This window comes from Abramis brama (genome assembly GCF_963993115.1).
Source record: "Abramis brama genome assembly, chromosome: 16".
Classification (NCBI taxonomy): Eukaryota; Metazoa; Chordata; class Actinopteri; order Cypriniformes; family Leuciscidae; genus Abramis; species Abramis brama.
This window is the reverse complement of record NC_139978.1, coordinates 23,531,410-23,555,558: the sequence shown is the minus strand read 5'-3', so window position 1 is coordinate 23,555,558 and position 24,149 is coordinate 23,531,410. Positions and strand designations below refer to the sequence as shown.

At 36.4% G+C, this 24,149-nt stretch overlaps 1 protein-coding gene across 2 annotated transcripts; it reads right to left on the bottom strand.

Annotated features, from left to right (window-relative positions):
• Window positions 1-292: 292 nt before the first annotated feature.
• Window positions 293-24,005, bottom strand: ahcyl1 (adenosylhomocysteinase-like 1). 2 transcript variants are annotated; one of them, XM_084138498.1, is made up of 17 exons: window positions 23,522-24,005; window positions 11,323-11,440; window positions 10,661-10,804; window positions 9,838-9,938; window positions 8,192-8,294; window positions 7,988-8,082; window positions 7,479-7,585; window positions 7,049-7,165; window positions 6,856-6,919; window positions 6,602-6,690; window positions 5,960-6,030; window positions 4,787-4,881; window positions 3,920-4,018; window positions 2,672-2,740; window positions 2,418-2,496; window positions 2,209-2,329; window positions 293-1,380 (listed from the first exon to the last, which is right to left on the bottom strand). In XM_084138498.1, the coding sequence occupies exons 1-17, from the start codon at window positions 23,705-23,707 to the stop codon at window positions 1,374-1,376; spliced, it is 1,665 nt and encodes a 554-aa protein (XP_083994624.1). In that variant the 5' UTR covers window positions 23,708-24,005; the 3' UTR covers window positions 293-1,373. The 2 variants fall into 2 exon arrangements, with proteins under 2 accessions (XP_083994624.1, XP_083994625.1); XM_084138499.1 differs by having other exon boundaries at window positions 11,323-11,437; window positions 23,522-23,841.
• Between the last annotated feature and the right edge of the window lie 144 nt (window positions 24,006-24,149).

The window sequence follows — 24,149 nt, the reverse complement described above, 5'->3', positions numbered from 1 at the left end:
TAATTGTTAATTCAGCAGTCGGACTTAATTTTCAGCCCTTGCCAGTAGGCTATGGACCAAATATTGTCGTTTGTGACTACTGCATATGGATTCAAACATATTCGTTGAGTTCATGATCGACAAGTGCTCAAAATTAAACATTAATTCCTAACATGATTCGTCCTAAATTCCGTTTGCACACGGCTAATGTTATCGTAAAAAACAATATTGTTGCAATATTATTAGGCTACATTCCAACACAATCATAGAAACGTTTGTGATATTAAAAGCATAAAGTAGGTCAAAAGGCATATTTAGTGACAGCAAGATCTTTAATTCAGGGATTCGATGATGACATCAAGGCAGAGGGAACACAAATGATGACAAATGATGTAATGCCAAGGTAAATCACAAACAAAAGTGCAGATGAGGCAAATATTCAAATGACAGCATTCACAGTGATTTTATTCTTAAGACATTTGCAGTCCCTTAGAGATGGTGATCAAAATATGTGTGCTTCTTGTGAATCTAGCTGACAGTGTGTGGGAATGTTAGGGGCCAAAGGTCAATAATATTCAGCAAACCTCAAAGAATATACCAAAATCTCATTTCAACTGGGGTTACATTTATTCTCATCTAAGATTGGCCTACACAACACATAAAAACGGTCTACATTATTTTAAAATAAGAATATAAAAGGCCACAGAGATGTTGAAGATGTGTGAGAAAATGAAAAGGAAAAGAATCCCAGTTGGTGACATTTCATAAAATCCCCCAAGCGGGGTACATTTAGCAGCAGGAGCTGCCAGTCACAGAAGTTTCTGCACACAGTGGTGTGTATCATATTGCCAGAACACTCTTGCCTTTACAGTAATACACAGTACATTCATCCGAAAAAGATATTATATTTTCTTATGCAAGAGCAATAAATCAGGAATATTATGCCGAGACTAACAATTTTTTTATATTAAAAAGCCACAAAGACAACTTTTTGGTCATGAACGATTGAGTGTAGCGTAACCTTGGGTAAATAGAATAACCATGTAAAAACAAAGCATTGTAATAATGATCAATTATTCTATGAGATAAGTCTACTATAACCAATATTTGGCACATTTTTAGAGCCTAGGCAGTGGTTCTTTTCGTATTTTAGGTTAAAAGAACATTTACAACAATTGCTATAATACATGAATTCTAACAATAGACATAAGCCTAAAAGTGACATGAACGTATATTTTGTCACCGGAAATTAGTAACACTATTAAATAAGAATAACATTCAGTAAAATCAAGTTTCGCTTTAAGAAATGTATATTCATATAAAATAAATCTCTTGCTTCTCAGGTTAATACAGGTCTCTCCATCTTTGATGAAGGCTGAATCGATCCAGTCACACTAATATCTGCAAGTAAAACAACAGAAAATTATATTTTTGTTCCAGAACTGTTCAGTCTGGTATGAAGGATATTTATACTATAAAAATATGTTTTTTTTTAATGATTACACTACCATTCAAAAGATTTTTTTGAAAGAAATTAACACCTTTATCTGGCAAGGATAAAGAGACAGTAAAGTCATTCATAATGTCACAAAAGATTTTAATCTAAAATAAATTCTTTTGAACTTTCTATTCATCAAAGAATCCTGAAAATCCACAAAATATTAAGCAGCATAACTGTTTTCAATATTGATAATAATAATATTTATTGAGCACTAAATCAGCATGTTAGAATGATTGACACTGAAAATTCAGCTTTGCCATCACAGGTATAAATTATATTTTATAAAATATGCTAATAGAAAACATTTGTTTGTAATTGTAATATTTCAAAATATTAAAATTTTACTGTATTTCTGATCAAATAAATATAGCCTTGGTGAGCATAAGCAACATAAGCAAAAAAATCTTACAACCCCACACTTTTGAACAGTAATGCATGTTATACTGAAAAGCTAAACTAATACATTTATATATTTTATACATTCAAAGAATTGAAAAGTTTAGTTTTAGACTAATATGCTGAAGACAATTAGCAGTTTCACTGGTTGTGGTATGCAAGACGTTTATTGAGAACCAGCAGAGGGCAGTAAGTGACCAAACATTTTAATATTGGGTAGTCCTAAAATAGGACAATGCCAGTCTGTCTTCATCACACTACAGAACAGTACAAATGTGTACATTCTGATAGTACAGACGGTATAGTGATGCAAGCTGTTTTAGAAAACATACCTGTAGTAATTTGGTTTAAAGGGTCCATTCTTATTGAGGCCCATATATTTGGCCTGCTCATCTGACAGCTCGGTAAGATGGGCATCGAAATTGGGAAGGTGCAAGCTGGCCACATATTCATCTGAAACACACATGATTTATCACATTTAATGCATATAACTGATGTATTTAAGTTGCCAGCAGTGGTGATTGGTTCAGATAACTCTTACCCATCTTCTTGGGCAGCAGGTAGACATCCTGTTTGTAGCGACCTTCTGGTGCATTATACAGCTCTATTAGGGCCAAAGCCTAATATTAAATAAAGAACACAACAGCCTGCGATCAGAGATGTTAAATCAGGCATACTAATCACACAGCTGTGCAACAGCACTCAGAACCATTAACATAAATGGATTAAATGTCATCTGTACAGAGGGTGCAAACTCACTTCGGCTAAAACCCAAATGGTGACAGGTTAAATTACCTGGGTTGTGGCTGTGATTGATAGCACAAATGAGGGGACTGTTGAGCAGCTCAGGTTCAAGAGCCGGCCCTGAAAAATAGCACACAAATGACTGAGATTTACTGGGCTCCACCAGGAGAACGCACAAAGGAAAGTGATTTATCATGGTGGGCACATTAGAGAAAAACCGAGGCTTTGGGTAGGGTGCTATGGACCATAATCTTATGTCATGGTACAAATCACCATTTAGTAGGTTTTAATGAAATGTATGGATTTGATAGGGAAAAAAAATATTTTGATAAATAACCATGTGGCAACACCAATTTCACCAATACATACTTAATTTCATTTGATTATTTCATTGGATGCAAACCAAAACATATGATTATTCATAACATCAGTTCAAAAGCAGTGTTAAAAAGACACTAATAAACTAATATTATTTTTTATAAAAAAATACACACTACCATTCAAAACTTTGGGTAACAGTAAAAATGTTAAATGTTTTTGAAAGAAGTCTTTTATGGTAACCACGGCTGCATTCATTTGATTAAAAATGAAGTTAAAAGCTGATATTATAAAATATTATTACAATTTAAATGAACTGTTTTCTACTTTAATATATTTTAAAAATGTTATTTATTCCTGTGATTGTAAAGCTGAATTTTCAGCATTACTTCAGTCTTCAGAGTCACATGATCCTTCAGAAATCATTGTAATATGATGATTTGATGCTCAAGTAACATTTCTTATTAATATCAATGTTGAAAACAGGTGTGTTGCTTAATATTTTTGTGGAAACTGTTACATTTTTTTAAATTCTTTGATGAATAGAAAGTTTAAATAACAGCGTTTATTTAAAAAAAAAAAAAAAAAAACATTATAAATGTCTTTACTGTCACTTTTGATCAATTTAATGCATCCTTGCTCAATACAAATAATTGATTTATTAAAAAAAACTCACTGCACTCAAACCTTTAAATGGTAGTTTATAATAATGCATAAATTTGCTCTGTAACCGTGAAACAACTAAACTCTGCATTGTGTAGTACCTAACAGCACTCTTTAATAACAACAACTTGCTTGTCCTGACTTGTTTGGGACAAAACGTTTCTTTGTCGCTCTCATGTATAAATAACGTAAAGCGGTTCTAAACCTCTGACTGCCATGCAAATACATCTAGCGTAATATAAACAGTAGAGCTCATCTGTCACAGCACTCATCCCTACTGGCACTCATTCATGAAAAAAATAAGGAAGGAGGAAAGACCTCTGCCAGTAAAATCACTCGTTTCCCGTCAGGCCAGATGACGTGGTCGACCTGTGAGCGCACCCTCTCCCAGGTGAGCTCCGGAGTCCGCAGACTCGCCTGGAACAGAGAAAGAACAGACACACATCAGCGCACACAACAAACACTCGCTTTAAGAGGCTGATAAACCTACAAAGTCACATTCAAGTCAAGTCACGTCACATTTATTTATACAGCGCTTTTTACAATACAGATTGTTTCAAAGCAGCTTTATAGATGATAACAGGAAAATAATGCAAAAAAGTTTGTTTCCAGAAGAAAATAGCATCACAGTCCAGCTTAAGTAAGTTCAGTGAGGTTTCATTTTTGTTTTAAAAAAGTTATTCATTTAGTTCATTTATATATATATATATAGCCGCTCTGGAGTAAACCATGATGTCATCGTCCAGCTCAGTTCAGTTCTTGTATAATAGTGTCAATGCAGGCAGATCAATATTATTGTTGAATATTAAATTAGGATAAATGTTAAATTTAATGTCCCCAACTAAGCAAGCCAAGCCAATGGCAACAAAGGTGGAAAAAGGCGACAGTGGCAAGTACAAAGCTAAAACACACACACACAAAAAGAGCAATCACTATGAACGCAGTCAGCGGCTCAGCGCACTTCACTTTGTTGTTGGAAACATGTCGCTAAGAGGCTTTCAGTGCTGCGCATGGAACATCTACAGCTGTTGACGTTAACATTCTTTCCCTGGACTACATTCACCAATAAAGTACACTACAGTTAGAGCAAATGGAGCCTCCTCATAAATAACTCAAAAATATTTTCAACAAAACAAATATAAATGTGAGGGAAGGCGATACAAAGAAGTCTTGAGACTCACTCACCACATCAATCTCAGTGTTGGAATGGCCCATGTTACAGACAATACAGCCGTTCTTCATTCGATCCAAGTGCTCCCTGGTCACCACATTTTTGTTCCCTGTAGAAACAAAACATTTTTCAGGAATCTTCAAGAAACCCCAGTAGACATTATTTGTTCAAACCAAATAAAATTTGCGAGTTTACAGTGCAGCAGACGTGTTCCAGAAGTAAAAATCCCATTCATTTTCTCTATAGGGGAAATTACTTTTAATAACTTACAAATCATTAAAAACAGACCTACTGTGAACTATGATGTTGTTAATTAATGCTGTATGTCTCTAGCTCATATTATTGCTTTACTTTTTAATTTAAATTTTGTTTTTATAATAATTGTGTTTAACAGTGAGATTCTTGGTGGGAAAACTACATTACCCATGATTCTGCAAAGAAATCTCCACCAATCAGAGATTCACAACTAGCGAATCATATCAAAAGAACACTTTCCCATGAAGCCCATGAGAATTTCCATACCCTCTCAAATATGCAATGAACTTAAAATATATAGCTACTATATACATAATCAGAATCTTTAAAATAAATAGTTTTATACTTAACCATCATTTTTAATTTAATAATATAATTTGCAGTGCTTCATGGGATTGTAGTTCTTTTCCTCTTTTTGTCTGTTTTTTTTTCTTCAAATCAAAGTTTGTAATGTTGTGATTCACTTTTAAAAAAAACTTTATGGGAAAAAATAATGGGAAAAATACTTCCGGAACCAACACTGCTGAAAAAGTGGACAGACACTATTGCACTCCATTAAGGAAAAAATAACAAAATTTCAAATATGGAACCAAAAACAGTGAAACAAATATTTCCTTTTACATTTAAAATAATACATGCATTAATAAATAAACGTAAATTTAATACAAAACTGTGCCTTTGACTAGCAGAGACCACACAGAAACCTCAACAACTCTGTACTGTTTATACACAAATATTTGATCTCTTGGAGCAAATATTATTTTTCCCAGACTACTTCAGAGTCGCCCAGAGATCAGCAGCAGCTGTCAAAGGGCAAACCGTTTCACAGCAGCTTAATGCAAGGGCATTTGGGAGGATGTGTTTGTGCTGATAAGAGCTGCATGAAACAGAGGAAAAGGATCTGGAAGCGAGCCAGCTGTAACCAGACGTACCCGTGCAGGTGATAACCATGTCCATTTGGCGAACCACCTCATTCAGCTTCACCACTCTGAAGCCATCCATACTATGAGGGAGATAAAAAAAACAAAAAACAGATCGAATTCAACTGGTATCTCATATCTTTATACAGGCAGTGAGGGAAAATGTGGTGAAATATTCTTGATAAATAAGCACTTCAGCTTGTTCACAGACTTCCTGTGTAAAGACTTCCTGTGGCCATGTGTTTGGCTAATAAGGGGAGCTAATATTATTTGCAGAAGTTTACAAAAGTTGTTTGGTATAAATGAAGCTGAAATAAAAATTAAATATAAATATTAGATGAAAAATATTAAACTAACATAAACTAAAATTATAAGTGTTGTAATGGTAACTAACTGAAACATAATAAGCTGAAGTACTGAAATTACTAAAATTAAAACTGAAATAATAATAATAAATTAAAGCAAAATAGAAATATTAAAAACAAATAAAAATAACAAAAGCATATAACAAAATTACTAAAACCTAATGTAAATTTAAAAATAAAAGCTAATTAAAAATACTAATACATAATATTATATTATATAAATAATACTAAAATGACACTCCACTTGGGTTTTAATTTAAGCTCGTTTTTGTCGGTGTGTTTGTCTTACCAAGCTTGAAGAGCACAAATAGGGTCGATCTCTGTCACGCAAACAATGGCTCCAAGCGCTTTCAGAGCTGAACAACAACCCTTTCCCACCTACACCAGAATCGGCACAAGAATGAAAATAAAACCCACAATCGTGATGCTTATAGTAAATAAGGTCTGGCAGTTAAGTGAAATTATTATTGATTATTTTTTGCATTGTGCAGATTATCTAGACTCCACTGTGGGGAATTTTACAAAACACAGATGTTGACTGACCTCTCCGTAACCACAAACCACCACCTGCTTCCCACCAAACATCACATCTGTCGTTCTCTTCAGACTAAGAAGCAAGAGGAAGTCAACCATGATTATACTCTATGATAAGTTTTAGTCATGCTTAGTAAGGTGTCTGAGAAAGATATGCTAAATAAATCAGAAAAAGCACATCTCAGCATTGCAGGTGTCTTACCCGTCCAAGATGGACTCCCTGCAGCAGTACAGATTATCAAACTTCTGCTTGGTGACAGAATCATTGACATTCATAGCGGGAACGCAAAGCTTGCCAGCTTTGGAGAGTTGGTACAGCCTAACGGAATGAACACAGAGAGGCAAATTTGATTCAAACACAAATATGTTTCTATTAGGGCTGTCAATTAAATATTCAGATTCAGATTAATCTCATTATTCTGATCATATACAGATTAATAATAGAATAAAAAAATAAAAATAAAAAAAAGATATGTGTCATTGTGTTAGGTTATTTGTGTGGGATGATAAAAATAAAATAAAATTTTATTAAAAAATTTTAAATGTAAAATTTACAAATTTTAAGATGAAATTTTATAAAATAAAAAAATAAAATAAAAATAAAATAAAAATGTCCTACAGTCCTCCCTTACCTGTGTACACCTGTAACACTCTCCTCCACGATCCCACGTATTTTCTTAAAGACACTGGGATACTTCTTATACACCCAGTGGGTCAGATCGCCACCATCATCTAGGATCTGTTAAAAAAATAAAAATAATAATTATTATGATGATGATTACTAGCCTGCAAACACAAAGGAATCATGATAATTGTTTTGGAGATTAAATACTGATTTGGCAGCAAATAAAGTGTAATTTACGCAGTGTGCTTATTAGTGTAAATAGTGGTAGATGTGTTTTCATAAAGTGTAAAAAGCAACAGTTACCATCTTTGTTACACTTTGCTACAAAAAGCAATAAAACGTATTCACACAAAGTGTAAATAGACACAGTTTTTTACAATGGGTAAATGCAGGGTGGAGTTACTGAAAATAATCTTTGCAGACAAGGTTGGTTATTTGCACTCAGTATAAACAGACACTGCCCATTAATTCAGTTTTTTATATATATCTCTAGATATTATGCACAGAACATTATACCATATTTGCCTGCCATCCTTCCATGTTGACACAGCGATCGATGCACCACCAGAAGTCGTCTTCCGATTCACCTTTCCAGGCAAAAACTGAAACACCTTTAAAGGGCACACAATAAATACATAGTGAGTCCAGAATATCAGGACACATTGGACCAGGTTGGAATTGATAGTTTAGAAAATAGTATAAGTTTAGAGGGTTGTTTACCGCTCTCTGCCAAAGCTGCTGCCACTTCATTCTGAGTGGAGTAAATGTTACAGGCAGTCCAGCGACACTGAGCGCCCAGTGCCACAAGTGTCTCGATCAGGACCTGAAAGAAACCAGTACAGCATGTCAAACACATGGGAAAGCAAACAAGAGTAACACGGTGTGTACTTACATTTATTTGTTCTGCAAATATACAGTACTGTGCAAAAGCCTTATTCACGCTAATATATTCGCCCCAAAGAAATGGTTTTAAGCCAGTTATTTATATATTTTTCTGTAGTGTTTCAGTAGGAAATATCAGTTTAAATTTCCAAATATTAATTTTGCCATTAATCCAGTGAAACTTTTGTAAGCACAAGGAATCTGACAACAGCCGGTATGATTCACACAGAGATCTGATCTCACCATCATCAAGTCCATCTGGGATTACATGAAGAAACAGAAAAAAACGATTACATCCAGAAGAACTGCGGCAACATTTCCAAGACGCTTGAAGAAACCTTCCTGCAAAGCTGCCTGAAAAACTATGTGTAAGTGTACCTGGACAAAAGCCGTTTTAAACGCAAAGGGTGGTCACACCAAATATTAATTTGATTTAGTAAATAGAAGTTAATTGATAAATAAAATCTATTTATGACATTATTTTTGAAAGCATCCTCACTCCTTGTGCATACAAATAACTCACTGGATTATTACAACTAATGGCAAAGTTTGGAAAAGTAAACTGATATTTCCTACTGACACACTACAGCAAAAGATACAAATAACTGGCTTAAAACCATTTTTTTGGGTGAAAATACTAATGTGCCTAAGACTTTTGCACAGTACTGTACATTCAGCACTGGTTCTGATTTATTTATATGAAAATAAAAAAGTAAGGTTACACTTTATTTTAAGGTGTCATTGTTACAGTGTAATTATATATCTAAGTACTAAGTAATATTAAGCAACTACATGTACTTACTATAGGGTTAGGGTAGGATTAGGATTTGGTTTAGGGTTAGTTGCATGTAATTATGCATAATTGATTGTTATTACTATGGTAAGTACATGTAACATACGTAACAAGGACACTGTAAAATAAAGTGTTACCAAAAGTAATACAAAGTATCTACATAGCGCAGCTGACTGGACGCTGTGGCATCAGTAGCCAATGAGCTTGCTGCTCAACATTTAAATACTTGACATTGTTTGCTGTTATCAGTCTGCAGAGCGCTTTCAGAAACCCTCACCTTCCCCAGCTCCACCTGAATAGATCTGCTACAGGGGTTATTTTATGTATTTTATATGTGTATCAGCAGCATGTCTGTGAATGTACTGGCAATAGCAAGTCTACGTACTTGCTCTACAGCAGCAGCAGCGTAGCAGATCTAGTCCACCAAGACCAAATGCATTAACATTGCCACTCTTCGAGAGTTGTCATGACAGAACTAGTTACTTTTGCTCATTTGTTGATCATTCAGCTGGGTATTTTAATAGAGGCAATGCTGCTACAGTGTTATTTTAGGATTATTTATACAATATTATAGTACTATAAGTGCAGCAAACTTTAGGATTTATCCAAAAAATGAATTTTGTGTTAAAATCAAAGACTGGTTGCAGAGGAAGAGTGTGTTTGAATTAGTGCGGCCCTGAGGAGAACCTACAGCAGTCTGTGCAGTGATGTGGGTACAGCCAACCACTTTAGCCCCGGCGAGGGGTTTCTCCCCCTGAGCTCGCTTCCGCAGGGAAATGAGTGCAGACATATCTGTGGATATGATTGAGACAACAGTTTGGAGATGAGTAAACTTTATTAAGGAAGGTACAGTCTAGAGTCCGAGACAGGTCAAACCTTTAAAAGAATAGTTCACCTACAAATTAAACTTGTTAGTATTTGCTCACACTCATGTTGTTCAAAATCTGTATAGTTCTCTTTCATCTGTGGAACATACATACAAACACAATGAATGCGGACTGAAGCTTTTAAGCTTCCAAAAAAGGAAACAAAAGCATAATTAAAATGGTCTATATATGAATCATACACTATATTCCAAGAAACATTGTGAAAGAGACAGAGAGAATTTTATTTATGGATCACTGAGTCAGTGAGTTGAGACATGTCTGTGTTTTTTCTGAAACAAAGCTATTTGTATTGCTTTAGAAGTCTTAACGACATTCTAAATTTCTCCTTTTGTCTTGTAAAGAAGAGAATAACCAAATGATAGGCTTTCCATTTTTGAGCAAACAGTTCTTTCAAGTTCTGTTTGTATGGACTGAGTTGCTGGCATTAAGATATTGACCCAGTTATCCCTTTAAAAAAAGATGAAATCAATTAAATGGAGTACAATGACTATTCCTGAAAGCAGCAGCTGTTACCAAACTTTGTTTACTTGACAGCACTTACACACCTACATTTGTGTTATGTAAATTCATGTTGATTTCACACATCAACCTGACACAGTATCAACCATAAAAGGTGAGTCTCCTAACCTTGCTCAGCGATCTCGATCTCCCGCCGACCAAACTCTGCCTGCTTGATGTTCTTGACGCAGAAGTCGCTGCTGCCCTTTGAGTTGAGCTGGCTTTTCTCACGGGGAGACGTCTCATCATCCGAACTGTCTGTGTATGAGGCCGCTACAAAAGCATGGAGGCACATTTTAGTGGAGATAAACTCCAATGAATGCATTCAATTGCATTCATGACATATGAAAATCATTCTTGTGATCTTATGAAATTGTTTTGGCAATTGTGTTTCAGTAGTCTGCTATTGGGGTGGGGGGGTCTGCAGTCACAAACATGTAGGAATGTTTATCCCTCACTTTTGTTGGTATTACGATTTAGGAATGTGAATTTGTCTGATCCACAGCCAACGCTACCAAAAGTCTGTAGTTCCCGCTTTAAGCTGGTATGGGATTATATTACACAACACACAAACTAGCATTAACAAGAAATAAGCAGTTTTGGGCCACAATGATGTTTGCTGACATGCAGTTTCTGCAATAAACCTAAACCCTTTAATGTACTAAAAAGGTTTTAGACCTAAAATGTATACATTTGCATGCATTTAACGCTTCACGCCACATGGCAATGTTTGTGTTTTGTTCTTCTGAAGTCCAGAACTGTATTGACATGAGGGTGGATGAGGGTCAGACCTGAACTGTAGCTGTCTGTAGAGGACTGAGAAATGGAGCGAGACAAGGAGCGACGGCCGGTCTTTGTAGGAAACTTGCTGAACTCCTGCTTTTCCTCTTGGTTGGCAAACTGAATCTGCTACAGTAAGATGGAGGTATGGAAAAAGAGAGGATGGGGGAGAGACAGACACATGAACATGTGATTTCATTAGAATGTACTTAATATTTACTCAAAGTAAGACATATATAGCAGATATTACTTTATATCATACTACATTTACCTTAATAATACAAACAGAAATCTCTTTATATTTCATGTAGTTCAAATTTAATCAAACAAACTATAAAGATTTAACTTTGAAATATAACTACTGAACATTAAATACACCAAAAACACAGCTTCAAACATGTCTTAATTTAGCACAAAAGAACACTATAAAAAGCATCTGCTCGCCGCTGTATTGAAATATTTTAAAATTACATAACAGATGTGGGGAACCAATCTCATCAGGGGATTTCAGTTCCATTTCAGTAATTTTAACGATGCATAACTTTAAATATTCATGGGATATGTGCTTGCAGGCTGTGTACTGCTGTTTTCTATGTGTGCACTGTGTGATCTTGTTTGGTGGAGAATGCAGCTGAACCTGACTGTTAAATTATAGCTTCTATAGCAAGATGCTTTGAACAGATCACAAGCAAATTGTAACTGTAGTGTTATTCTCTGCAGTAAATACTATGAGTTAGCATTGAAACATGCAGTTTTCTTTCCTGTGTTATTGTATTTCGCCAAAAGCATTGTGTTTGTCCAGTCACTGTTTTGTGTATAAATGCACCTTGTAAGGAAACACACCTTAAAGGCTCCATAACGTCATGTCTAATCATCTAGAACACATTCATGAGAACTTTTGAGAACAAGCAAATATTTAGTGACTACAATGGTTCCTGACAGTAAGTAACTGTCTCATAAGCTGAAAAAAGGGGGGAAATGGACATTTATTAAATGAAGGTGCGCCAACCACCCCTTTAGACTCCGTTTTTATTCTTTCCACAAACCACTGAACGATTCGCAGAGGATTTTGGGATAGCATGCCAGTAAAGGACAGAATTATGGTCCATTTAAAAAATTGACCGGATAAAGTTATCTAATTAAACAGACATGTGATGTGAATATTTGAGCCTTGATGCTCCATATATTAGGTGAAATTACATTTTCATCCTATAAAAAAATATATATATTTGAAAAAATTCAATAATATTTTGGGCTATTTTCCCAGAACAGAAAGACAAAAAAAATAAAAAAATAAAAAAATAACCTTTTAGGAGTACATTAGCATATAAGATGAGCTCTAAGCTAACGCATCGATTAAACCTAACATTTTTACTTTTACATTTTAGTGTCATTGTGCTATTAAAGTAAAGTAATATGAGCTGAAAGTTGAAACCTTACAGTGCACATAGGCTGACAGAAACATTAATGTTATCATGAGGGGCAATATTTGAAATACCCAATGAAGACAGATCAGTGTTTCACATTACACTTCATGAAGGATGGGGAGGATCGGGGCGTCTGGGCTGGGTTTCATTGCAGACTATTAGATTAACACAGTAATATGCAGGTAAATCACAGAAGCAGAGCTCTGGTTCTGACTGCTCCTTCTTTCAACCTGATTTATGTTTCTTTCATACACATATTACACAGATATCTCATCTACAGACATGGATCACCAGTGGCTCAGCTTCAAAGCATCTGCAGACCCAGATTTACCATGAAAAAAATAAGCAGAAAAATATGACTGGCTTTGGCAAACAGAGCACTTTTAAAGTTTATACTTTTCATTGCAAAATGAGAGTCAGTAGGCCCTAACAATTAAATGTAAAACTATTCTTGCAAAAGGTGTGTTCACTTCACATTTTACAAAACATTTTTACAGTCTTTAGAGAAATGGCATGAATGTAATCCAATATTTTTTTATATTAACTTTATATTAACAAACAAAAAATGTGGTAACACATTTCATACATTTCATTTTAGAAAATGTTACTGACAAAACTATGTTTTTATATGTCGATATCTATAATAATGTGTGTCTTTAACCAATTTAAGTCTTACAAATTTAGTCTCTTGTAAGCTGTATGTGTTCGAGTCACTAAAACAAACCGATTCATTACAGTCATTTGTTTGAATCGAGCTGTGCTATTTGCTATTGACGCTGTACGTTTTTACACCAAAAAGAACCGACTCATAAAGTAATTTGTTTGGTCATCAGACTACACTGGTTGCACTGAAACTTTCTGGCTGCATCCGAAAACACTTACTTTTTAATTACTAATTACTTTGCGACCATGCTGTTCACAAATCATCTCCCATGGGCTCATGGGATAGTAAAGTGTAAACTGAATCTGCTCTTCAATTTCTCACCGGAAGTAGGTCATCTGGGTACTTTTTACCTACTGTTTTATGAATACTGTGAATTCGGACATAGTGCTCTTTTCACATACTGTTTTTCAACGACTATATAGTAGGTAAGTATAGTGACCTTAATAAGTGACATCTATCTGTATGCGTGTTTGTGTGCGGTTATAAGCAGGCAAATAATCCGAGCACCTAATATATTTACTGTCCAAGCACACCACAGACAGATAGAGAGGGCAGCACATCTTATCTGTGTTGTATTTAAAAACATGAGATTTCGTATAATGCATCTGATGATAGTGTGACTACTACATCCTTTAAAAATGCTGGGTTATTTTTTTAACCCAAATGCCGAGTTCAGCCTGTTGGATAATTTTATTGGGTTATTTGTAATATTTTCCCAGTTGCGGAGTAGTTTTTCTGTAACTCAGCTGCTGGCTCATTTTACTATCAATACAAATGATAAACCCCTCACATACCTAGCTAGCGCTGGGTCAATGTAACCCAAACCCAATGTTGGGTAGTCTGTTTCTGTACCAAACCAGTTAAAACTGCACTGTAAAAAAAAAAAAGTTGAGAAAACTTAAAAGTTTAAGGCAACCAGCTGCAGGACATTTTTGAGTTTTCTCAACTTAGGTGTTTGAGTTATCTCAACTTTTCTCAACTTTTTTATGTTAAATAGTTGAATAAACTTTAAAAACTGAGCTTGTCATACAAAACGTAAGTTGGATTTTCTACAGTGTGGATACATTTGTCAACGGTAATTTTGTGTTCTGTTCTGAGAGAACGAATGAAAGAACGAAATTAAGATTTGTATTACATTGTGTTCCTATCAAATTATTACTGTACAGACAGAAAAAAAGTCTGTAGTCTCACATTTTACCTTTTTTGTTTAAATGCGGCTAAATCGCAGCTAACGTCTGCTTGGAACGCTAGCCTTCTACAAACTCAGCATACACCGAATCTACACTCAAAGCGAACAGCGTTTCAGCTCCAACCAAAAGAATGTGCGACCAGGGCTGAAACACCCAACATGTAACAAATTTGCTGTGCGCGCCACAGACTTCAATAGGAGCGCTATTGAACTACTAGTGCACTAGCATCGTGGCTGTGGTCGCACTATGCATTTTACTGGTTGAAACTTGAATGTCTGATGAGGTGTAAAGTAAAGCTGTTTTTGATGTAACTTTTCAAACATGAATATATAAGATTTTCATTTAATGAATTGGTACATTGATACCACTTGATTAAGATTGTAAATACTGAAGCCAGTTTTCTCTCCACAGATTCCCATTGGCTGTTCTTGCTGCTCCTGTCACACCCTAAAACGTTTACTAAATGTTTGTTTTTTTGAGTATTTCATGATTGTAAGACTGATTTGCCATTGAATAAAAAAGTATTGTATATGAACTGTTCCTTTCCTTTATTATTTGTATTATTTACAATGAAAAATATCAGGTTGACTGACCCAGCACTATGTCAAAAACAAACCCAGCAAATGGGTTATTGTATAAAACCCAGCATTACCCAGTATTGGGTTGCCGAATAACTCAGTAAAGGTTGTTTTTGACCCAGCATTTTTTTTAGAGTAGGAAAGGGTTCTGGAAAGTTCAATAGTACAATTGTGAATCTGATACTTTTTCGAAGCAAAACAACAGATCCCTCAACCTTACAAAACACAGCTGCCATCACAATTCCTACTGTGAACTATAGACAATATTGAGACCAAGAGGAACGTTTTATTGATTAGAAGCTGCTCTTTCATAGTTCAGAGCACTTATGGAGACATTTTATTTTTAAAGTATAATATTTTAAATATTATTTTCTAATACACTACCATTCAAAAGTTTGGGGTCGGTACGATTTTTTCATGTCTTTGAAAGAAGTCTTTTCTGCTGACCAAGGCTAAAATTATTTGACCAAAATACAGTAAAATTGTGAAATATTATTACAATTTAAACTGTTTAATAATTTAATATATTTCAAAATGTAATTTATTCCTGTGATGGCAAAGCTGAATTTTCAGCATTACTCCAGTCACCAGTGTCAAATGATCCTTCAGAAATCATTCTAATATGCTGATTGAAGCACAATAAATATTTCCTATCATTATCAATGTTGAAAACAGTTGTACTGCTTAACATTTTTGTGGAAACTGTGATGTGATACTTTTTTTTCAGGATTCTTTGATTAATTGAAAGTTGAAAACTGAAATATAAATATTTATTTTGTCTTTAAAATGTTTTGTTTCATTTTTTTTTTTTTTTTAACGCATCCTTGAGGAATAAAAATATTATAATTAAAAAATTATATATATATATATATATATATTCTACTGAGATCGTTCCTATGAAGAGATTTTCCTAAAACTGCTCCATACTACACGTCTTCAGATTTCAGTTTGATATGCAGTGACCCACTACACAGTTTCGCTTTACTCAAAACAATCAGCAATCTACTTTCCAATCCCAAAAAATGTTCAGTTTCCCCTGCAGCAATGCTTTAACGCCATCATAAATAGGTTTATCTGTTATCTAATACGTGATTTGCCAAACAGCATCCAAGTCCTGCATGAGTTTAGGTATGTTTGGACACAAAACTGGGGGGCATGCCAGTGAAGTTGACACAACACACATCTGATGTTTCAAGGAAATTGGAGTGATAATAAAAATGCCATAGCAAGGCGGTATTGTGCCCCAAAGGCAGAGCTTTGAACAGAAAGTGCTTGAAATAACTGGACAGTTATGATCAGAGAAGAGATGAGTATTATTCTTCAGGTGAACGCTATGAACCCTGATGAAGCCTCATAAGCATTAACATTACTTTCAGCTCATTTCACTGATTACACTGTCAGCTAAATTATTAAATTGTGCTATATTCTTTTTTTAACATGCTGGCAATGTGCTGTAATTATCCAGAGGGCTGTGGATTATGTTAAATCAGACTTTAACTGCCCTAGCCAGTGTTACGTAGCAGTATAGTCCAATGTAAATGTCAAAAGACAGTTCAACTGACAACACATGACTGTGGCAGAAGTAAATATCCCTGTTTGACACAGATCAGTCAGACGTATAACTTCACCTTCATATTCTGAGTAATAATTGCCTATTTTAGTCCATGGAAAACAGCACAAATCTTCCTACTCAGAGAAGAACTGAGAACTTGATATATCAAAAATTATACATTTCCAAGAATCATTCAGTGTCCTGACACATTGACAGTGATTTAAAATAACATCGCAACAACTTTATTACTGTTTATAAAGGTGAGTGCGACATATCAATAAACTCTACAGGGGCAAATTTAAACTATTTTGATGTGTGATTTATACACACACACACACATACAAATCTAAACATTACAACAAATAAATCAAATATTTGTCTCTTATTTTAACTAGTTTTTCCCCCAATATTTATTAATATATTGATATATTTTAGAAACCACAGACTTTTAGAATCTCGTTTTGCTGTGTCCCGCTGTGGAGGATGGAAGAGAGAGTAATGAGGCACTTACCCTGGGAAAGTCATAGCCATGGTTCATGGTCCCTGTCTGTGCCGGCTTCCTCTGGCCTGTGTGCCTGTGTATTGTTACAACTGGTGTTTCACCAATGCAGTTTTACACACGGGCGGGTGCAGGGGGGAGAGTTCTGTGTGGAGTTCTTACAGCGGACATGAGGGTATGGGAGGTGACAAGGGAACAAATAAATCAACCACTCACAAACCCGGCCAGCCTACTTTTGCTCTCTCTCTCTCTATAATCCATTGCAAGGGCCGTCGGCACGTCTGTTTGTGGTGACTGAATGCTTCAGGAATACTAAAGGAAGGGTGTATTTGTTGCCGCAGAGTGTTTTAATCCAACTGGTTCTCTCAGTGACTCTCCTGCAGAGTTTATTCAGGGCGGCTAATAAAACAGGGATCTGGAGGGAATTAAACCATGTTTCTACAAACCCCTAAAGCATCCACTATAGGTCACGTCGGTCAACTCTATTCCGAGATCTGACTAAAAATAGAAGAAAAAGAAATCCATCCAGTTCATTGACTGTTCTGCTTAACAGCTCACAATGATCCATCCTGGTCGAAACAAACAGGCAGTACTAGGCCAAGCGTTAAGCAGACACCGTTGAGCCGTTAACCGTGACTCTGCCAATACCTGCTGTAGTCCTAAAGTTACCAGCCTGGCTTTCAGCCCCAGTCTCTAATCCCAGGCCGAGGTCACGCAGTGTACACTCCACTCCGCATGATTGTCAACAAAAACAAAGAACTCTACAGCACTAACGTTACACATTCTATATTGGTTTTAGGGATGGGACGATTACCGGTTTCACTATAAACCACGATAAAATGTACTGACGGTTAGTATTATTGTTGTAAATTTAATTTTCATTAAAACCGTGTTTGATTATCGCGATTTTAATAACTCGCTGTAAATCCTGTCCAGCCAGCAACAGTCTGACGCAGGCGCAGCGCGCAATGTTGTTGTTGTTGTTGTTTTATTAGAGAAGGAAAGGCGGAAGGCAGTGACCGTGCTCGGGAGATTTTTCAGCCTTTTAAGAGGACCAAATCTGAGGTGTGGTCATATTTTGGCTTTTACAAAAGTCCTGAGTGAAACTTAATCGAGGATGATCACTACAATAGGCCTATGTCACGAAAAATTTGAAGACCGGAAGTACGTCTTTTAGTAGGGATACGGCTCTTCCGGTTAGCTTTTTACAACGGCGGAGTCCGATAGATACCGCTGGGCCAAATCTCTCCTCAACCTGCCTGAAGTCACATATGACGTAGTCTCAGCCTCAGACGTCACGCCCACGGAACGTTGGCTAAACGTCTGATGCATATGGTACACTTAACTGGAAACACTTCAGGAATGTCGAAGTCGTCATCTGATTGGTTGAATTTTATCGGATTTCCGGAGGGCGCGAGTGTCGCGTTTATTTTCGGTCCGCCGGGAAACAAAACGCAGACGTGTGATTGCGGAAGAAAAACTGTTGTGTTTACATGAGTGACAATGAGCATTTATCAAGATCAGCTAAACGTAGGATTCTCAAAAGTATGCGAGGTTCACGGCATAGACTCTTTAAGAGATGTCCAGGAGTTTTGTTTGAGGCACTTAGTGGAGACAAAAAGAGATATTTTAGCCTGTTTGCCGACGGGATTTGGGAAGAGTATTATTTTCCAAGCCTGGCCGACCCTTTGTCAGCATTTAGAAGGATTCCCAGCAGATCCAATTTTACTAGTTGTGTGTCCCCTCCTATCTATCTTGTTTTCTTCTCCTTCTTTGATTTTCTATGCTGACTGACTTGTTGCACGCCGGTCTGTTGTTGTGGGGACATTTCCACGCCCCGAAACGTGACGCTGAACGAAACGAATTGTAATTGGTTGTTTGACATGTCGGTCAAATGGCCTTATGGGCGGGCCTTGGCCAAAGAAAGCTGCTATGAATTCCAGACCTTCAGCCATCAGTCTGAAGGTCTGGCTACGCGAGACTACATATGACGATGTGGTTTGGATGGTAAATGAAATCTTTCAAGTAGAAAAGCGTGAAAGCTGAGGTATGGCTGTCTACGTCCTGATGCAGAGCAACCCGGTGCACTACAACAACAGCGGCGGGCCGTTCGCCAGTAAGATAAACGTTTCTATGGTAACAGCGAGTTGGACCAATCAGCAGACGTTGCTGCTACGCTTAGGATTGTGGGTAGTGTAGTTTTTTTTCATAAGATCGCGGATAAAACATGTTTTTCTTTAAACAAGGTTGATTTCATACGAACTTATAGCTTCTACAGGAGCAAAAACCTTCGTTTCACAACCTCATAGCTCGTGGTCAGTCTACCTCGGATGGTTTAGACATTATGGCTGATAATCTAAATCCTTGTCGAGAAATACTGTTGACCGGAAGTTCTGAATCCCTACTCCGCGTTCCGGAAGCAGGAAGTGTGACATAGGCCTATAGGGGGGAAACACTTCAAATCTGCCAAGTCGTCTTGTGTGACCATCACCCACTGTTTATAGCGAACGCAAGGCAAGTTGACTTTGAACTCAATACCAAAGCTACATCTGAGAAATAATTGGGCACAAAATGTTCTTTTGAGTTGAAATATTTTATCTCACTCACTTGAAATAAACGTGAAGCTTCCGCGAAGAATAGTTCACAGCAAGTGGCTTTGAGCCAAAGACAAACGATCAAGTTCAAACAAGACTATTAAGAGTGACATTTAAGGGGTAATAATGACATATCATTGTACACTTATTACACCGATTTTTTTTTTTACTACATAATTACGGGGACATATTGAATTGAGATTAATGTTTTAAATCTTACCTGTTTATAAATCCATTTTGTACAGCGTACAAAACAATCGTCCAAAAACAGAGACGCAAGACGGCAATTTGTATTTGAATGAAGACAGCGCGTCCGTTGCGATACATGGATGTGCGCTGTGCAAAAAAGTAGGGCTGTCAATTGATTAAAAAATTTAACTGAATTAGTTAGTTATGCTGATTAAATAATGAAATTAAACACAATTTATCAATATTAGCCCCCAGATAATTCAATGAAATTATATTACTGTGGAAGATTAAAACAATTAAAGACATTTTAAAAGTGGCTTTAGAAGTCAATATAGTGTTTTATTTCACTACCATTAATCATAAGCCCATCACTGGCCTACATTGATCCATTTGCAGTATATACCAGCTGAATTTTCAGCATCATTAGTGACATTATCATTCAGCGTCTTTAGTGTCACATGATCCTTCAGAATTCATTTTAATATCCTGATTTGGTTCTCAATAAACATTTCTTATTTAGATATATTATTGACAGATATTATTCTTAATCATCAATGAATCATGAAAAAATATATCATGGCTTACAGAAATATAGCAGCACAACCGTTTTCAACATTAATAATAATTGCCTTATTATCAATGTTGGAAACCGTTGTGCTGCCTAATATTTTTTGGAGAAACTGAATTTTTCTTGATGATTTTTTTCAGGATTTTTGATGAATGCTAGGTTCAAAAGAACAGCATTTATTTGAAATATAATCTTTTCGTAAAAATATAAAAGTATTTACCGTCGCTTTTGATCAATTTAACATATTCTCTTGCTGAATAAAAATATTAATTTATTTAATCAACAACAACAAAATGACCTCAAACTTTTGAACAATAGTGTAAAATATATATGAATAGTTTGTCTATATACGCAAGCAGACTGACCTTTTTGACTATTACTCTAATGGCATAAAAATAACATTTTGAAGAATTTACATATGGAAAAGGGGGCATGATAAATTACCATTAATTGGTGTATTTTCTTGCGAGTTGCGATAGCCTTTTCTTTCCTATATTGTGACGTACAGTATATCTGAGTAAAATGTCTCAAAAAAAAAAAAAACATGTAGGGCAGAACTTGATTTTCTCCATCAGGAATTGATTGGATCGTTGTGGACTTGCTAGTGCTGTGTTCTCATATGAGTGACAGGTTGCCCTGCCCGGATAAATCAATTGTAAAAAATACTGCAATATTCCATAAAAATAGGAATTTTTATTGTATGGTGACTTTAACAGGATTTGTCTGAGAATGTGAAACTTCTGAAACTCCCAGTGAAAAAATTATCATTCTGCACAAACCACTTGAGTGAATGAGATAATTGGGCTCTGAAGTGCCGATGGTCTAATGTGAATAAATGAAACTCGATCTAAGCTCTCTCAGGTGACTATTCGGTGTAAAGAGACCCTAATGGCAGCTCAAGCACTGAAGCAGCAACATCGGTCTAAACCCTCAATGCATCTATTCAGCAGAACTGGACGTGCAACCAATAGCTTTCCTGAAAAATACCCGAAATTTGATCTAATCTTCAAAATGATGTGCATTAAGTATAACAATCAAGGAATCAGTAAGGAAACAAAAAGAATCAATTTTCGTTATGATGAATGGACTATAAAAAAGTATTGGAGAGGAATAGATCTATTCAAAGAGACGAAGAAACTAAACTCTCCATATTGTACTAAATCCGTATGATGGGCTGAATGTATGTTTGAAGAGAAAACACAGAGAACAATCACAAGGAGGAGAACCCAAGGTCAATGCTGGGCTCTCAGCAGGTAGGGTCAAATCACGGCCCCATGCCAAGCCTCTGTCCGAGAAACAGGAGAAAAAGTTCCTGAGCGGCTCAGTAGACATGTGTCATATTTCTCCGCTCAGTGCAACTTTCTTTCACAATGTTATCAGAGCCTCCTGCTCACAGAAGGACAAAGCTAGTGGAGGTGCTGAGAGAGAAACTTTCTCACACCCTCACACTGTGAGGAGAAAAGGATACAATTACACAAAAACCTGTGATTACTAGGGGAAAGCATTGCCAGTACATATAAACGAGGAAATACATGAGATCAGAGGGTAAAAAATAAAATTGTATCCTATAATCAAACCATTGAGCATTTCTCCAAAAGAGACTTCAGCTGTTGCAAGGTAATTTGTGCGCTAAAAGCCAAGCACATTACGTACATAATAAACCAGCAAATCTCTGTCCCTTCTGGGTGAACGGGATGTCACAAAGTACAACATGTCCCTGAATCAACATCTTTGTTCATCATGGAACAACATTCCAATCAACCAATCAGATTTGAGGGACAAGTTTACAGTTTATGTCAAGTTTGCTTACAATAAGGGTTAGGTGCTTCTACATCAGTGTTATTCACCAATCATTACCCTCTGATTTTATGGATAACTTATGGGTAGTGTTAGGGATAGGATGACCCTACATTTATTATACCAGATAAATACAAAAAAAAAAGAGAGATCTGCTGGTGTTGGAGTCCACTGTTGAAGTTGTAAATAAAGCAATGATTACTGAGGTTCAGTGATATTTTCAGTCGCATTCTACTTAGAAATGTCATGTTTAATTCAATGTGTTTTTGTAATGTAATTATTTGTGAAATTTACTAGCAATTTCTGATTTAAAATGGTTTCAAAGTAAATCCTCCAGCAATTTTTTAAGAGTGCAAAATGTTGCTGTTGAAAGATTTAGATCTTCTGAACACTTCATTATTTATTTGTAAAATAATGCATACACAATATAGTAAGCCCAAAAGTCAGATTTTTGAAATCTTAAATAGTAAATGTGAACGTCAGCACTGGATTTGATTTGGTGCTGCGTGTAATGCAGCTGAAGAGAATAAGCAGAACAGCCTGTGGCTCGGTTGTATAACCAGCTGACAACTCGATGAGCGAGTGGGCAGAGGAGTGCGCCTCTTTTACCACCCACTCACAACACACACACACACACTTCAGAGGGTCACATTTACACAATCTGTTGTGTCATCTTTCTTGCAGACTAAATGATCTATCTATCTAGCCTATCTATCTATCTATCTATCTATCTATGCTGCATCTTCACTCTTTGAACTGTGTAGTGAAGTGCTCTGACGTGTGTTAGACATCAGGAGAATATTTAAGACATTTTAAATGGGCTACAATTTAAAAATTTATTTATCCACATTTTCTTGAGCTTATATGATAGATTCTAGAATTTGTAAACTGCGGTGGACAAAGGTCAGTTACTCTGACAGATGTGAGAGTTGGACCGGCGCAGGGAAATTTACTGGATGCGGCGAGAAAGAACTAAAGAAACGCTAGAAATATGCGTCACGTGATTCTAATAGACTCCTGCACACACCTCTAGTTCAACTCAGGGATAATCTTTCCTAAAGATCCCAGTAAACTCAATGTCCCAAACTCAAGCGCGATCTTTTCAGAACACACATGATGTGTGTTTAGCCCGAAAAGACACGTCCCTCTTACCTTTTTCATAGATTTGTGGGTCGGGACCGCAGTGAATGCGGCGGAGAGCTCGCCGACGTTCATGTTCACGTCGCTGTTCTTCGTGGCTGTCATCGCGGAGTATTTCTCAGCAACGTTTTCGCTCTCTTTAAACTCTTTGCTGGCCTGTTTCACCTCCAGCTTCGCATCCCCGACACAGTCTGTCATGGCAATCTAAATCTACGTTGTTTGCGAGCCGCTGCCGGTGGTTTTACGCGATAGTCCTTCAGCTCTGTTACTGTAACCTTTCGATTCGTCCTTATGTTGCTGAAGCGCTTCTAAAGCTCCGACTATCTCAAAAGCGGAAGGGGTGATTGCGCAAAAACGTCTGAAGGAGAGGAATAAACTGTCGAATGAGGAGAGTAAACGGATGCGGACGCGAGTTTATAAGAATGTAATTTCACTCCACGCCGCAGTGGACCACAGATTATTATATTTGACTGTCCGGTTGACGGCTAGCAGCATCAGCGGTGGGCGGGGCGTAAAGGCGAGCACCTGCACGCAGAGGAAGTTGCACGAGAACCGTGTCTTAACGGTGTATGTACCGTAATGTGTCGCTTTTCGAATACCTTATTTTAATCAGTTCTTGTCGAAAATGCGAATATAACAT